Below are 17211 nucleotides of genomic sequence, written 5' to 3'. Positions count from 1 at the left end.
TTTGAGAAAAAAAACCACATCATCTTAATAATTAAGTTAATAATTATCTTATTAACAGCTGACATGGCTCCACCTTTGTACCTGACGTTCAGCTTTTAATACAGTGATATTTAATACACATTCTTTGTTCTATCAGGGTGTACAGTGGTTTAAATGTTTCTGACTAATTTTAAGCTTTTTGTTTCTGATGGTGATCACTTTGCTCTCCACTCAGCAGTAATTTATCAGGTTACTCAGGGGTCTACAGTCGAATAAGTCCTACATGTTACGACCAAGCAAATTTAGACAGAGACAAAACAGCTCCCATTAAAAAATGCACAACAAACTCATGCATTTACGTTATTATTATTATTATTATTATTATTATTAATATTATTATTATCTAGAATGAGATATTCTCAGAATATGTGAAATATTTCCCTAATTTATATTTTTAGTTAAAATAATTTTTTTTGGTCTTCAAGCTTTTGTATTTTTTCAATATTGTGCATTTGAGTGATGCACTTTGTTACTCTTGGATAGTATTTTACAATTTTTATTATCATTATTGTGATTACATTTCTTTATAAGCAGGAGCTGTCTCTAAAGCCAGAGATTTTAGCGCGGCACCACTAACTGTCATTCTACTGCTGAGCGAGGTTTATGTTGTTCACATCACTGATTTCTGGTTAATGGGGTTTTTAAACATCTGTTGCTCCCCCAGAAAATTTTGAATGTCACTTCCTAGATGACATATTTAAGATAAATGGCTCCTGTTCATCTGCCACGACGGGCCATCACTTGGTATGTCACAGTCCACATCTCTTGCATTTAATAGTTCAACCGCCACAAGAAAAAGGGATTAAAAGAAAACCAGATAATGTCATTTAACAGGTGTTAACATGTAAACACTACAAATAAAACTAATATATTCCAACAGAGGGATTGGGCAATCAGTCTGGCAAGGATATTGGTCAGTTACAATTTTCAGGTATTTCAATCATCTAAATATTTTGAGTGCTTCCAAATTTGTAAATATCACATATCTACAAAAAAATTGTTTTTTAGACTCTTTTAAGTGATAAGACATGGAGGACTCAAAGTATTACAGACTCACCTGTTCATGTGTGGGTTTTTTGGCGTTAGAATGATATTAGTAAATGGTAAACATCATCTATGCAAACAGAATTTTCCTCTCAATACTGCAAAATGTATTGTGTTAGAAGTAACAGTCTTTCTAACATTTATTTATTTATTTATTTATTGCATAAAAATGATGAGAAACCATAAATTAATTGTATGAGGATATCTTAGATTATCTGTGATAGCTATGTGAAGGGAAACACTATGACCACGATGCATTGCACCATTAAAAATATGTATTCCTGTATAAGATATGACAGGTTTATAAATGGCGGTTAAAAGCTTTAATTTACAATGGTTTTATTCAGTCCTGTGTTGCTGTGTCTTTAAGAAAGACCATATTGCAGTAAAAGCTCTTCACACTGCACCTCCCTAAGTGACATATTATCTTTTATAACAAGCGACAGGTCATGACACTTTCTGTATGTTTGCATTTTGAAATACGGTAAGCTCATGCTACTATAATATTAGAATGAGGCTTAAAATCAAGTTTTCATATTGGTGTGTCATATGTAAAAATTCTGTAAAATCAACTTTGTTTTTATTTTTTTTACCTACAGTTGTACTAAGTGTCATTTTTATGGGATGACAGGTGCGATCTGTTAAAACTCAGTGCAGCACAAAGGGAGATACTGTCTGCTTCTTCTATAGGCTGCTGACAAACACATCAATAATAGAGTGACTACAGGTAGACCTTCAACTTAAAGTCAGTACTTCAAGTCTCATATAGTAACTGTTCCTATATGCTCACATAAAGCATTATGTAAAGGGAGACACATCATTACGTTATGATGCTATGCTTTTTGTTAGCTTTATCTCTATGATTTATGTTAGGAAGACCTTCCTATTGTTTTATTATCATGTAGAGTAGCACGGACATTATACATTTTTTTATTTATGTATTTCTTTTACCAAGTAAATACAGATTAAATCATGAATGATTGTTATTTCAAGGATTTATCACAGTTAATGAAAGTCTGTATTTGACATGAGTGGATTGTGGTGTGGAGCTTTTTTCCTTCCCACTGTCTCCAAAATGCTTAGTTATAGGGAGTCATATGATTGTTGGGGTTTTCTCTGGTTCACTTTGCAAAGTAAAGTGCCTCGAGGCAACTGTTGTTGGGTTTTGTCGCTAATATTGAATTGAATTCAGTAAGAAGCACGGAGAAGCAGTAAGTCTTTTCCTGCACTGGACGTCTTTAAAAGGCTTTCTTTTTTCTTGCAGTAATGCCTGCAGATGGACCCAATTCCAGCAATGACTGAGGCGGTGAATATCCTTCAATATATGTGAGTTGCTTCGTTTTGTCAAGATAAAATCTCTATAAACAAAGGGGATTGCCGATTATTAAATCTTAAAATGGTATAAATGTGTTCCCAGTCTTAGTCCTTGCTGTAGCTGGTATACTATTCTGCTTCTATATCCATGCAAAAAAGAAAAGAGCAGAATTTAATGTCACCATACCGATGCAAGATGATACCAATTCTTCATCACCCATTTCTTTGTCGGAGGATCAGGCAGAAGTGGACACACGTTATGATCCTCCTCGCTACAGCACAGTGGATTTCCCACCACCATACTCACTGGTGCGTGACCAAATTCTATAGCTAGCTTCTGATTCACATTGCACATAGATTTGAGCTACGAGCCAAAGGGATGGATCTGTCTCCAGTGGTGAAACCTGGTATAGAGTAACAGAACTAGAGTTCCATTATTAAGCCTGTGTAGATTCACACAGACTACTAATGGTAGTCTTGAGTGACTAAAAAGAAAGAAACTGGGCTTCTTTTCTTTGATTTGTGAAGACATTTCACCTTTCATCCAAGAGGCTTCTTCAGTTCTAAAACAGCAGATGGAGTATTTACTCTCTAGTGGGGTGTGTCTCCTTGGAGGTGGCCTGGGAGGTTGTTGACCTACTATTAATCATCTGAGTCGTTACGATGCAAAACAAAGTATATATGACCCTAACGACTCAGATGATTAATCATGGCTCAATGACCCCCAGGGCTACCTCCAAGGTTAAATACCTGGGACTCTCCATTAGTTGTTTGAGTTAGCCTTTTCACAAACCAAAAAGAAGTCCACTTGCCTTCTTTCCAAACTTTCAAGGCATCCCACCATCCCAAGATGCCACCATTACAAGTGAATGTGAATGTTTTCCCACCTATATGTTTCCCTTATCAAATGCAAAGTAGAAGCATGTGGGAACCAAAAAAATTTATGCAGCAAATGGCAGACCATATAAAGTTTAGGAGGTTGCTGAATGCTGAGGCACATGATGTGAAGAAATTGAGCTTAATGGCATGGATGACCATGGCTGAGATGTAATATCTAGGTGCCCCATTACTTTGTTCATATAGTGCATGTAAGCCTTTGTGGTGCACATCTATGTGATGGATATGCCCGCATGAGCAAATGATAAATGAAAAAAACAAACAGATTTGTCCTACAGAGATTTGAATTGCAGAAAAAATAAATTAATGAAATGATTAAATTCCAGCCCGCATTATCTTGAAAGGACCGCAATGTCTTCAAGAGAAAAAACACTTTTCACACAGCACTGGTTATTAATTTCAAACCTACAAACTAGTAAGAAAACCAACATAATTTTTATCTTTATTTTGAAAACACAAAGCTTTTCCAGTTAGCTTAGCCTTAGCACAAAGACTGCAGGGAAAACAGTCTGAGTCTGGCAAAATAAAGCAATAAGGCTCATTTAGCAGTTGCTGTTAAACTCACCAGTGAACCGCTGGTTTATTTATGTTGGCTTAATCACTGCAAAAACTAAAACATAAAACAAGCTTGTGTACAGAACTGCTTCTTGGCTGCACACAATCGTTTCCCATTTCCAGATGTTTCCAGTGATTGAACTAATCTAAAGCTTACTGAGTGTTGGGAAAAGCTGGGAAAAAGCTTTACAGGCAATGCAATTAAACACTGTGCCATAAATTCAAACTGAACTGTGTACGGACAGTCTAACTTTGAACTCTACTTTCCTACAGTTTGATCCCAGGCTCATAGGTGTCTGCCCAAGTAGCCCACCGCCTGCCTATGACATGTATCCAATAATGCTGCCTCTGGCACCTCATTACTGGACAACACCAACTGGACATCAACAACCAACCCCATCATCCTCGGGCAATAATTCTGCTCACCCAAATCCTCAGAGGTCACACAGATTACACTCGACTTGAACTGTCAACAACAGCAGAATGTATTATGTCTCATATATGCATTTAAAACAGTGTTGTTTTCTCTTTTATTGAATATAACTTGAAGTTTAAAAATGATTATGCACTATGCATATTCTCTATTTCAATTTTTAATAGTCGTTACAGGAAGATTCAGACTACAGTGTAGTAGATCCCTGGTAGAACCATAAAAGCACCATGTATTTCTATATGTTGCATTATATACTCTTTATTACAATACAGTACGTACAGGTTGAAGGAAAAATAACATAAACAATGAATACGTTGCCAGAATTTTTTTTAAATTTTCTGAGTAACATGTACAGTGATAGAAGTGAAATGTTACATGATGAAAAAATATAGCGTTTCCTTGGCTTTTCAACCATGTTAAGGCAAAAGTAAGCATTAAATCGAAGCCACTGATAAATATTTTTACTGTTTGTACATCAAAATAACAAAAAAACTTCCATCAACTAGCCAACCAGCAATGTTAGGTTACACGTTCGCCTTCATTACACAATCAGTGCATACTGTAGGCTACTTCGTCAGGTATTTTTCTTTCTTTTTCTTAATAGAGCTTAAGTGTTCTCAGTGCTACAAATACAAGTCCGACAGAATCAAGCAGACAGAAGTGACACGCTGTGATCCACTGGCTGGATCCTTTAACTGTCAAACAAACTAGAGCTTTACCAGCACGGGACAGGAAATGTTCAACGTATTCAACATTGAAAAGCAAATAAAACAAACTGAGACTTCAGGAATACTGCAGAAGGTCTCACTCTGTTTCTGTATACATATACATATATATATATATGAGAGTGTGTGTGTGCACATTAGGGTATCTCGTGTGTATTGCATGTATCTTCAAAATGATCTATTGCTGTTCAGTTTTCAAATCTGTGGACACAAACGAGATTACGCACAGTTCTGAACACATACAATCATACTGTATGGTCAAATAAAATATAGAGAATTTGATACAAATATGACATTTGGTATCTTTTATCCTTAACCAATCTGTCCTACCGATCCAATGTAAACATTACACTACATAAAGTATTTAAGATTCAAAGGCTAAAACGTTAAATGTCCTTCAAGGAAAACCTCCAACATAGCACTGTTACTTGCAAAACATATGGATTACTCTAAGTCTATATCCACATTTATGATAACACACGCACACTCACTCGCACTATTGCACTGAACCTCATAATTACCTCTAAGTCCTTCTTTACAAACATCAATAGAGCTTTATTCCAGTTCTGACAAATAAAGTACAACTTGACCTTAGGCTCAACAGAGGAACACTAACTTTGTACAAAAAACAATGCTCTACATGAGGCTGGTCTTCTGCAGTGTATCCGCTTCTTCACCACACGCCTCTGCCACCAATAGCTGCATGTGGAAACAACCCACCCCACCCCCCCTCTGGAGCTACCAGTGATGTATCGTCCCTCAACCTTTGGCCTGTGACCTTGGCACCTTGCTGGCGAGCTCTCGGTGACTATCAGAAAACCCAGCTGACAGGCACCCACTGGTGCTCTGTCGACAGTTTCTCCAGCGCAAGCCGTAGACTTCGGAACGCCGCCTCCAGGCCGTCGTTTATGATGCAAAGGTCAAAGTAATGTCCATAGGCTCTCTTGATGCGCTCACTCTCATCCACCGTCCTCTTTAGTTCTGAGTCCTGAAAGGAGTGTGTCAGGGAGAAGTGCTTTAAGGACAGAATTGTAAACACTGTTAAAGCTACTGACACCAAGGGAGTGGACATAATGTTAAGAAACCAGAGAACTTTCACGACCCACAGCGAGCAAATCCAATATATATTTTTCAAACTGCAAAAATCCATGCAACAACAAGTCATGGTCATAAAGTTTTTACAACTCTACCTGATTCAAGTCAATTTGATCGGTTTCTCCTTAAAGGTCACCTCTTTGGGCTGCTTCCAGCGAGGTTTCTATTTCTAAAGTGCTCTCTGGAAATCATGCTACGACCTTTTCCCCATTTTGGTGTGTGATGCAGGTGTGTCCAAACAGCTACTTTTCAACTAAAATTTTATTTTGTCAGAGCAGACAGTCACAAGAGTCTCAATCTGGTGAGTAGAGTGGGCAATGACCAATGATTGTGAAGAAAACTCCTGCTGTGTGAACAGTGTGAACCACAGTTTCTGCTGCATGTCCTGCTTCAGATACTTCCTCTGCACTGATGACCTGACCCTGGAGGACAAATGTGCTCGCACAAAATGACAAGTGTCCTTGGTGTGTTTCTCCTGACCTCAGGCAACCTGCCTTCAGGCTCGGACACTCAATCGAAGACTGAGGTTTGAGATATGATCTCTGTTAACATGAAGGATTCATTTGATACAGAGTGTGATGTTTGCTTTCTGAACAAATTATAGGTCCAAAGTGAAATTGCAGCACACACAGTTTAAATGTTTAGAACCTGTCAGGACTTCAGGTGAGCAATTTAAATATACCAGCGGCAGTGGAAGCGAGTGCACCAAAGGAGCACATAAAGAAAGCATTAAAGTCAGTTTAAATAAGAAATAACTTAACTAAATAAATAATAACATGTGTTTTGGGGTGGAAATGTGCAAAGACTTTTGCTACAAGTTTAAATATATATTTCTACATTGCGCAAAAAATTACCGGAACACATCAAATGTTTTGGTTCAGATGTTGTCAGATCTTGAATGCTCCACCAGAGTAACTGATATGAGCTGTTTCCAGCAACACAGGGGTCGCATCAAACCATAGAGCCAACAGCTACATCTCATTTGTTACTGTGGGCCTCTAATGATCTTGGTAGAGAACGAATGAAAGCACAGACTTACTGTTAACTGTTTTGTGACAACTCCTGACTCAATTGCCGACCTATTCATAGCTTTGAGGACCTCAAAGTCTGGGGCTTCGATGAACACAACGTAGGGCAGGAATTCAGATGTCCGCAGGACTTTAATAGCCTTAAGAGAAAAGCAGAAACAGTACAGATGTTTTACAATCACTGCATCCCTTTGCCGCAAATGAGCAAAAACACTCAAACAAATCCAATAGAAAAGCTAAGAATCCCATTAAAAAAACACCTGCAGCGTCTTCCTCTGACTTAGTTAATAAGATGTGTAAAAATAATTATCTGAGTGGATGCAGATCATTAAGAGATCCTCTTGGATAAACATTGATGAAAAGACTGAAAGCAATTCAGCAGCCACAAGCTGTTCTATCCTGGAGAAATTAAAGTGTAACCAAATAAAGAAGGTAAAGCTGTTTCCTCTACCTGTGGGTTAACATCCAGGATGCAGATCTTTCCTGTTTCTATCACATCGTGTATGGAGCTGATCTTTGTGCCATACAGGTTCCCGTCATACTCGCCGTGCTCCAGGAAACGCCCGTTTTTGATGTCACATTCCATTTCGCTGCGGCTCATAAAGGAGTACATCTGGCCATCTCTCTCATCCACCTTTGGTTTTCTAGAGGTGACTGGGTCATTGCAATAAACAGAAACATCTTGGGTTTTTTTTAAACTGATCTGCACTAAAGGTTCAACTTCAGCTACAACAAAAACCTGCTTGTGCTTTTACTGGTGAGTATGGCGTCGTGTGATGATAGCTTTACTCACAGGGGATTGTGGTGCCATAGCGTTGGGGATCTGACACCAGCAGTTTGTTCTTCAGGCTACGACGGCCGACACCCTGAGCTCCGATCAGAACCAGAGTCTTCCTCCTGAAGGGCGGGACTTTGGCAACCTCCTCGTAGATCCGCAACTCATGACGATCAAATTCTGATCAGGAAGTAATAATAAGTCAAACTGAGACAAGAAAAAATAAAATAAAATAAAAAAATCACAAGGTAGTGGATCATTTTGCCCAAAGCTCATATAAAGTTACCTGCATTCTTGGTGGTCAAATACATCATCTTTTTCTTCTTCTTACCCACCACTCCTGCACAAAGAGGACCTGAGACAGAGCAGAGAGAAAAGCAACATCAAACCTTCAACCACTTAACAAAATACTTCTGAAAACACTCCAAGAGCTGATGAAAATGTAAAGCATGGGAGGGTTTTACAGAGACCACTAGATGGCACTGTGCGCCAATACTAATTAGTTGCATACAACCAATCTGCTGCCAGGGACACCTGTGACTGCACGATCTGCTGACCGTCTGTGCGGCAGATTATTTGGCATAGGAGAGAGTATCTTCTAGAAGGAAAGTAATACTTGGAATCACGAGTACTCATATACTCAGTACTATCCTGATGACAAATTTACCTTGTCAAAGTAGGGCAAAAAATAATTGTGACTTTGTTCTGAACAGCTATAGTTCTAATTATTAAATATTGTGTCCCAACTATATAGATCAGTGGATAAACATTATTGTATCAATTTCCAAATGTTTCATTCTCTCTCTGCTGGTATATGTGGAAAACATGCTGATAGGCAGCTGTGTCCTTCCTGAGCTCCAAGGGCAGTACAGTTGGACTGTCATCTTCCTCTCCTCTACAAGTGAAGGGTATGCAGCTGGCTATGACTCACCACCTGTTTTGTTGCCACTGAGCAGAGCAGAGCAGTCAAATCTAAAGAAACACGGCCTCTTTTCACGCCACGTCTCATGAGAGGAGAGATCATTATTGATCAGATTTTACGGACCGTTGTCTTATCACCGCTCCTCAATCAAGCCTTCTTGTCGAGGAGGGGTAGCGCTTGAATGTCAGACCCTGCAGCTTAATAACCAACAGATTGGATCAGGCCACCTGAGTCACTCCGATGCTCATTACCAGATCAGCGCTCTCTGACTGAGGAGCAGACTGAAGAGGTGAGAGGAGGATGAGCGAACAGCGCCAGATGAAGCACTTGTATGATATGGAGAGGAACAGATGTTGGCTTTGTTGCCGGGGTGTTTGTGCAGTGAGGAGCCTGTATCGAATCTGCATAATGAGAAGCGCTTCTCTGCTCTGCTGCATACCGCTAATAGGTGTACCTGTAGTAGCGAGCTCCAGATCTCTCTTCACAAAAGCCTTCCTCTTCTCCTCAAGTAGCTGGCTTGGAATTAGACCTGCGCTGCCACCTTCTATATGACAGGCCTACGAAGGGGAAACGCACATGAAGCGGCTAACAAATTGAAACATCTTATGTGACTAAAATACGCACATGTGGCTGTACTAACCTGCCACCAGTTGAGGTCCTCCTGGTTAAAGATCTGCAGAATGTCCCCACTGTTGAAGCTAAGCCCCGCCTCCTTACATGGAATCAGGTTATCATGAGACGGGTCGTAATCAAAGTGACACTTCACAAAGGCCTGAATGAATAATTACATTAGAGAGAGGGAACATGTCAGTCAAACCTTTTACACCGAATATAGAATCGTGATGCTTCCTGTGTGTACACGTGATCGGCTTAGATGGTCTGGATGACCGACTGTCCATCAATATGAAACAGCCCTTGCCCATGTAAAGCCTTCTCTATCTCCCAGCTCGCTCTTCCGACAGCTCAAGCCTGCAGGATTCAGCTCATAAACCAAACCATCTATCCCAACCCCCACTGATAGGACAAGGAGTCGATGGACTGAGACAAAAAAAAAAAAAAAAACATGGAGAAAAAGAGGGAGAGAGAAATAAAGAGAGAGCCAAAATCTGTAGCCATGGCAACCATCCCCTCCTCCCCCCTCTGCGCTTGACGTCGTCTCTTTTCTGAACTGATGCATGAACATAAAATGGGCTTTGCCATCCTGTACCGTACTGCCTTTGCGTGCGTGCGTCCTTCCCTCTGTAAGGACACGACAGACAGACGGACAAACGCATATTCTCCTTTAGCCAAAGCGAGCTGTCAGTTGAGTTTAGTCGCCAGCGTTACAACCAAGCTCCAGGCCTGGACAGCTGGATTACACTGAGACTTCTGGGTACAACTCTAATCGTAGCATCGACACCACATACGCTGTGCGTCCACCTACACAGCTCTTAACTGTGCGAGCACAACCAATCATTCTTTAATGTCTCCTGCGCACAGATTTCTCTTAAGTATTTAAGTAGGGCAGCTTTCATAGAAAAGAGGAAAACTAAACCCTCAACAAAGCGAAGGCTTTTAGACCATAATGTATGCCGGAGATATGTATTCTTACAAAGAAATCTGCATCTTTTGAAATCCATGAAGAGCTATACCTGAGGATAGACTCTTCTGAGGTGCTGAATGGAAAGGAGGTGATTTCTCTTATACATGAAGGCCCTCTTTCAGCAATTTTGCCAGACTGAACGCTGTCTTTTGGTGCAGGGTGCTATCATCCTAATGTGTGAAATACTTCTGTTCTGTAAGGTTCTGCTACCATCGTAAAGATACGCACAAGGTGTCTTTTGAAGTCAGTGCCTTGACACATTAGAGTGTATAAGGGAGGGATGGTGATTTGTTGGCCGTAGTCTTTTCAAGGAGTTTGTTTTGTTTTGTTTTTACTCCCTGCTGTTTTGTTTACTTTCATGTTCAGCTGCTGGTCTGGTTTTTACACCAAAACTAATGAGGTTAGGTTTAGAAACAGATCGTGGTTCTGGAATAAAACACACCCCTGGAATTAAACTTACCTAATGAGTTTAATTCACAGACAGTATAAAAGACAGGCACTGGTTTCTGAAGTCATAGAGTTGAGTGTTTCAGACATCACCATGTTGGTTTATGCTATCTGTGGTTTAAACGTGATACTATTGGTCCTTTACAAATGTGCATGTGTGAAGATGAGAGTGAGAAACCCGTCTTAGTGTGACAGTAACCTGATGCACGCACTGAGGCCAAAGCATCGCTTGTATTTGATTAATTAAATCCCGGAATTAAGAAATAGACAGAAATAGACATTTTTTTCACACAAATCTAGTCAGAAACAGGTGTCTTAAAATTTTGTCCTCATGATATATCTTTTTCCTCAGGAGGAAAATTAAACCAAAGATATTAAAGTTTATTCTGTCATGCATGTCTGAACCAATAAATTAGGAGATCGTAAGCTTTGTAAAATCACAGCTTTCTTCACACTAAAGGACTATAAAAATACATTTCTAGTAGGTGGTGAACACAAAAACAGTTTAACTGCAAACTATCTTTATAGTATAATCTCATATATAAGCTGGATTTTTTTTCACCTATACAAATACAGGCCGTTTACCATTTACCATTCTTTTCTTATAAACGATGTTCTTGTATATGTTGGTTAGACATAAAGAATTTATTTAGTCCAGCTTCTCAAGATTCACTGCATTTTTCCTCTTCGCAGAGGCCAATCAGTAGCAGTGTTGTGTACACTGCATCCTCTCATCCTTGCATCCTATTGGCAAAAATTTACCAGGCAAGATAACCTTTCAATTTCCCCTCAATACTAAACTCGGTGAGCGGGTTTCAGTTTGATCAGAGTCTGATTCTTAGAAAGCTAATGCTCATCAGCTAACATAACCAGAGGAGAGCACTGACATCAACTAATAACTAAGCACTACACCAAGCAATTTCCTGCAAACATTTGATAGTCAATCAACTGTGGCATCTGAAATAATGAAAAAAAAGGCAAACATATGAAGGGGATCCTCTGCGTTATAAGCTGCCTGTGAGATCTTTCTCTAGCTTGCTCATGACGATTTCAATTACAGATCCATTATGCATGGGTGCAGGAAAACTGCTCTGCATTTGGATAAGTGACAAAGCTGTAATGCACATATTAAAGCTAAATAGCCAGTGTTATCTAAAAAGTCCCATTATGGTATTACATAATGATTCCTGGCACAGCGTGCAAGGTTATAGATAGCAGGGTGGATGCCAGGGAGGACATTAAGTGGTGCTTACTGATGAAAATGACTGTATACTTTTAAATCAATTGAATCTTTTTATGCAATATTTATTCCACAATGTATTCTACTTTAACAAAAACAGAAGCTTAAATGTGGAAGATCAAAGCATTTCGAGCACAGAAAGTTCCATTAAAGTGTCCTTTTTATATTTATTTCCAGCTCCAGTTTGTGCCATTTAGGTATTTTGGGGATCTTTCATGTGTGATCAAAGAGCAACAGCTATGATGCAGCAGAGTTTGCAGAACAAGTTTTAACTGCACAGATTTAACTTGATTTGAAGCAAAGCTTGAATCGGGTTTGCTTTGTAAACACTCCTAAAAATGACCGACCTGTCTAGGTGTGTGCGGCTCCTGGTAGCTGGGCAGGATCTTCAGTACAACGCTGCCGCTTGCGTCCTTCAGCATTTCCTGGAGGACTTTGGGGTCGTTGCCGACCTCTTTGCCGTTCACCTCCTTGATGATGTCGCCAACATGAAGCAGACCTTGCTGGTCAATCATGCCACCGTGGAGGATCCTGGCAATCACCAGCTCGCCGCTCTCTACTCGAAAAGTCACTCCCTGTGCACATGTACAGAGTCTCAGTGTAATAATTATTTTTCATGCGGGCTAACTAGAGAAGGAGACCCAGGGGGACAGCCTGGCAATGTCCTCCACTGTAAAGTGGTTTAAGAGACGAGTGGGGGTGAGTGTTTAATTTAATTGTGAGGGATGAAGCCAATGGTAAAATCACTTGAGCTGAAATTAGGAAGCCAACAGATGCAAACATATCTACTGTTATATTAGAAAGACATTTAGGCTTAAAGAGATATATTTCAGGCTTCTTGCTTTAACATTGAATCACTATTATTGCACCTTATTTTTCTTTTTTATCTTAAACTAATGTCTCGTCACCTCTGACCCGTGATTGGTTGATCCGAGAAAGATGGCAGAGAGTTTGTGTGCAGAAAGTGAGACAATAGGGCATCTGGCAAAGTTATCATCAAATTATCCGTATGTGCCTGCTCACCGTGGACATAAATCACACTAATTTAGCGCTACAATGCCGCATAAATCTGACTTTTGTCTCTTTTTAACAATGGTAGAGAAAAATCTCATTATACTGAGTGCATATGCTCCACCCAAAGCATAAATCCTCCACTTCTCTGGGGTGTTTTATCTGCTTACAGTTTATAGTCAGGCTCAATCCAGCCTTAATGATTACACTTTGCAGGTTTTCTTTACTGAGCAGACTTACCAGGTGCTCACCAGACACCTTACGGATGCCGACCATCCTGACTGCGTCTGGAGGAACCGGCTGGTTGTTGAGGGCTGCGTCCATGAATGAACAGGGGCTCGGTGGTGGAGTCTCATAGTTTTTGGATGCCACAGAATCATGAGTCTCCAGGAGGGACTGTGAACATACCGACAGGTGATGTAATCACACATGAAGACGTAATACACATTACATAAACTGCAAAAAATTATCTCGTCTTGCTCTCATCAGTGAGGCTCTGCCATCAGAGCAACAAAGTACTGCAGCTCCAGTAAGGGAAATCATGTTTCACGAAGCTTAAAAAGCTAGACAAGTGCTGGTTTATTCAAATTAAAATTTGATGTGAGGGATGTGTCGTGTTTTCCAGACCTGGAAGTGGGGTTCCTTCAGGATGCGAACAAGTTCATCAGCTGCCTGGCTTCTGTTCGCGAGCGGGCTCAGCTCTTTGAGGATGTCCTGGACCAGCTCCACATTGTTCTCACGCACAGCTTCAAGCTTGGGTTCCTCAAATCGCTCATGAGCCTAGGATTCGATTAATATAAGACAGATGTTACTCCAGGCTATCCTTCCAATCTCAGTCCATTACCTGTCTCTCCTATTACGTGTTGTGTGTATTTTCCACTGATGGAGCAAAACTACACAATCTCCTACTTTATTTTATTTTTAATGAGTGCAGCAAAGTAGCTTGTCAAGTTACAACAAATTTAGCAAAGCAGAAGTAGCAAAGAGCACAATAGCAAACAAAACAAAACCAAGTAACCTCAATCCAAGCTCCTGCAGAGACAAGCGCACAGCCTGTGTTCATAAATGGTGACTTGATGATACAAAAATAAAAATAAATAACTACAGGCACCAAGTTGAGCAGAAACATGTACCCTGCAGGTTTTTCAAGGTATGATGTGAGACATCAATATTTCAGGGAGCATTCATTTTTCACTTTCCGCTCCCCTGCTGCTAAAGATAGACGTACACAAGGTCTCCACACCTCTGGCTCTGAGTGAGCAAACTTATCATGTGACTCTTGACTCTAGGTTAAACCTCTCTATGGTACACCGTGCTATGCTCTGCAAACCATTCAGTTGCTACAGAACTTAATTACATGCAGACTGTTTTTCAAAAACCAAATGCAAATGCAATCATTTACAGTGACACAATTGGCAACTGCACACTAACCGGTGCTGTGCTTGTAGATTCATATTGTTAGGCAATCCCACTGAGTATTTGTGTGGTGGGACTGACTACTACCCTGGCAGCTAAAATGTTTGTTTGCTGAGGATGAGATGAAGGATCCATGCCGGGGGACAAGAAACTTACACGTAAACGCACAAACAGATCCACAGATATTCAGTCAAACACATAAATCTGTGTACTTAACTACACGGTACTACACACAGAGGGATACAAGGTTTTATCTTCAGGCATTCGAGCAAGCACGCAGCTCTTTTCTAACCTTAAGGAACAACATAGTATGAGCAGAGAGTAGAAGTAGGAATAACTGGTATACACACAATGCGATTGACACAAAAAAAACAGATCTGTGTAAGTGAAGAAAAACATCTACTCTGAAAACTGCAGTAATAACACATTTATTCTCTGGTGATGAGTGGCATTCCTTTTAGAAGTAATTTCAGCACAGTTAAAAAGCAATCTCTTAGATTATAGTATTACCTAATGATAAGAGTACGCAAGAAAACTTCCACATAAAATAAAATAAATTTTAAAGAAAACATTGCCATGACCTTACCTATGTGTTACAGTGTCCATCCTACCATTCATCTACTTCTGGAAATCCTGACTTAACCTGCAGAGCGAGCTGTCATTGGCAGCACCTCTTCAATCACATGCCCAGCACGCAGGACTATTAATTCCCCTCAGAGTGACAACTCAAGCTGACCTAAAAGCTATTCGCTGCAGTTTCAGAGATGCAGCAACAGCAGCAACATTTTATCCCTCTGGCATAAAATGATGCAAATACTGCCACATGAAAACTCTCTGCCACCTCACTAACTGACCTTAACAAGCCTGCTAACGCAACCATATCCACGAGCTCAGCAGAATGCCTAGAAGTCATGGACGGAAGTAACAAGTAAGAAGAAAATGCAGTGGCATGGTTACAGTAACAGACTGCTTATTTTAAAAAGTAACTAAATAACAACTAAGTAACTTAATAACTTAAAGTTCCTACTTCACCTCGTCTATCACATTCACAAACTTGGGTGTCAACGCCGCCTGCCCACCCAGCCAGTGGCCAACAAAACCCTGCCAGCCTTTTATAGCTGAGGGGTATAAAAAGTAATCTGAGGAAAAGAGTTTCTCCTTTTTCTTTTTCTTCAACTGCAAGTGAGTTAGCATCGCTTTATTTGACCTTCATACATTTAATAAGCACCACCATAGTAGGTCAGGACTCTTATGACTCTAAGTCAAATATTTCTAAATTGGCCATCTGTGTTAATCCTCGAGGATGGATGGATGGATGGATAATCCGTTTAGAGCAAGCCCATGTTAAAATAAAAATATTCATATTTGGCTGAAGTGTACCGAGACTCTGATAAGTATCCACATTTTCTCCCACCCCTAGTAACCAGTAGTACAACTCTTTATCTAGGCTTTTCAGCAATCAAGGCTAATGAGCACTGGTGCTCTAAAGACAACCAGTTAACAAAGCTGGCGCAGCAGTGTTACAATTATATTAGTCTGTAAAAATTCACTCTCTCATTTTTGCCATTTTACAAGCTGCATGAGACAATTTCCTTGCCTTTGCCTAAGATATCAGCTGTAATTCAACAGGACCTCTATGTCAGCTATAGAAATAAACATAAACTGAATGCCAGGTTTGTGAGACATGAGGACCTTATTTTAAAATAATCCCATGCTATAGCACTGTTTGGTCCATTTACATTAATCTGTTGTTAGGTGGTTGCCAGGCAATGTGATTGCACCATATTAAATCACATATATCATTCAAATATAAAAATTTTTTATAAGGTGTTACAGGTGCAAAGATCCTAAAAATTGGTCAATTTAGCCTGTTAGTGGTTGGTTGCTGGGCAACACAATGATGCCTTAATATCTAATATAGATTAGAACCTTCAGGGTCCCAATATATATCACTGTGTGCCAAGTTGATGGTGCAGGAGGTCATGGATAACCACAGAGCCAGAGATTTGCTGTATTATAGAAAGATACTTTGCAGAAGCCATTGTGAGTAGTACCAAGGTTCATTATTTCAGAGCCACGTGGCATTGTTTTACCAAGACGCCGCAGTCTCATTAATAGTCTGAACAGGCGGCATGTGACGGCTTAGAAATTAGATTAAATAGCACGAGGTACAAAGCTGAAAGTGTCAAAGCAAGCGTCGGCTCATTTAGTCGCCCTAACTACTTTAATAGTTCCGACTACTCTGTTAGATAGAGAGCCAGGTGCTGAGTCAGTACCACAAAACTGATAATAATGAAGCGCTGCAACTGAATATTCGAGCTTCAGCTCCTCTTATCAATATCTGCTAAATGTCCTGTAATCATGATTCTGATTCTTTATAGAACTGTGGGTTGTGCTGATTGCATTGTTCTGTGCAATTAGCATAACTGCAGCCACCGTGCCATAAGCGTGCACACATGAACACTCGCTCTATCGTGCCCTTCTCTCTGTTAGCATTTTCTCGGTCTCTCAGCACATCAAGCAAAAGCTCGTTAAGTGTTTATAGATCCACCACGAGTCAAAGGGAATCCACCGTCCAGGAAATCCTTCTTAAATCCTTCACCAAGACTCACAGCTTGCATCAGATGAATCTTTTATGAGGATGCTCATCAATACACTGGGACTGTATGTCTCTAAGACACTCGGCAC

The 17211-nt window shown here is 40.1% G+C and overlaps 1 protein-coding gene across 7 annotated transcripts in view; it reads right to left on the bottom strand.

Annotated features, from left to right (window-relative positions):
- Positions 1–5742: 5742 nt before the first annotated feature.
- mpp2b (MAGUK p55 scaffold protein 2b) overlaps positions 5743–17211 on the bottom strand; it is a 45692-nt gene continuing 34223 nt past the window's right edge. For all 7 annotated transcript variants that reach the window (XM_082545308.1, XM_082545311.1, XM_082545312.1 and 4 more), the window contains 10 exons: positions 13735–13887; positions 13348–13503; positions 12444–12671; positions 9468–9599; positions 9282–9384; positions 8192–8260; positions 7924–8085; positions 7582–7784; positions 7142–7270; positions 5743–5995 (listed from right to left, as the gene is read on the bottom strand). In XM_082545308.1, the coding sequence (XP_082401434.1) occupies positions 5819–5995; positions 7142–7270; positions 7582–7784; positions 7924–8085; positions 8192–8260; positions 9282–9384; positions 9468–9599; positions 12444–12671; positions 13348–13503; positions 13735–13887 (1512 nt within the window). In that variant the 3' untranslated portion in view covers positions 5743–5818. The remainder of the gene's footprint in view (positions 5996–7141; positions 7271–7581; positions 7785–7923; positions 8086–8191; positions 8261–9281; positions 9385–9467; positions 9600–12443; positions 12672–13347; positions 13504–13734; positions 13888–17211) is intronic.

Source organism: Aulonocara stuartgranti (assembly GCF_965226115.1).
Source record: "Aulonocara stuartgranti genome assembly, chromosome: 8".
In the NCBI taxonomy this organism is placed as follows: Eukaryota; Metazoa; Chordata; class Actinopteri; order Cichliformes; family Cichlidae; genus Aulonocara; species Aulonocara stuartgranti.
This window is presented reverse-complemented; position numbering and strand designations above follow the sequence as displayed.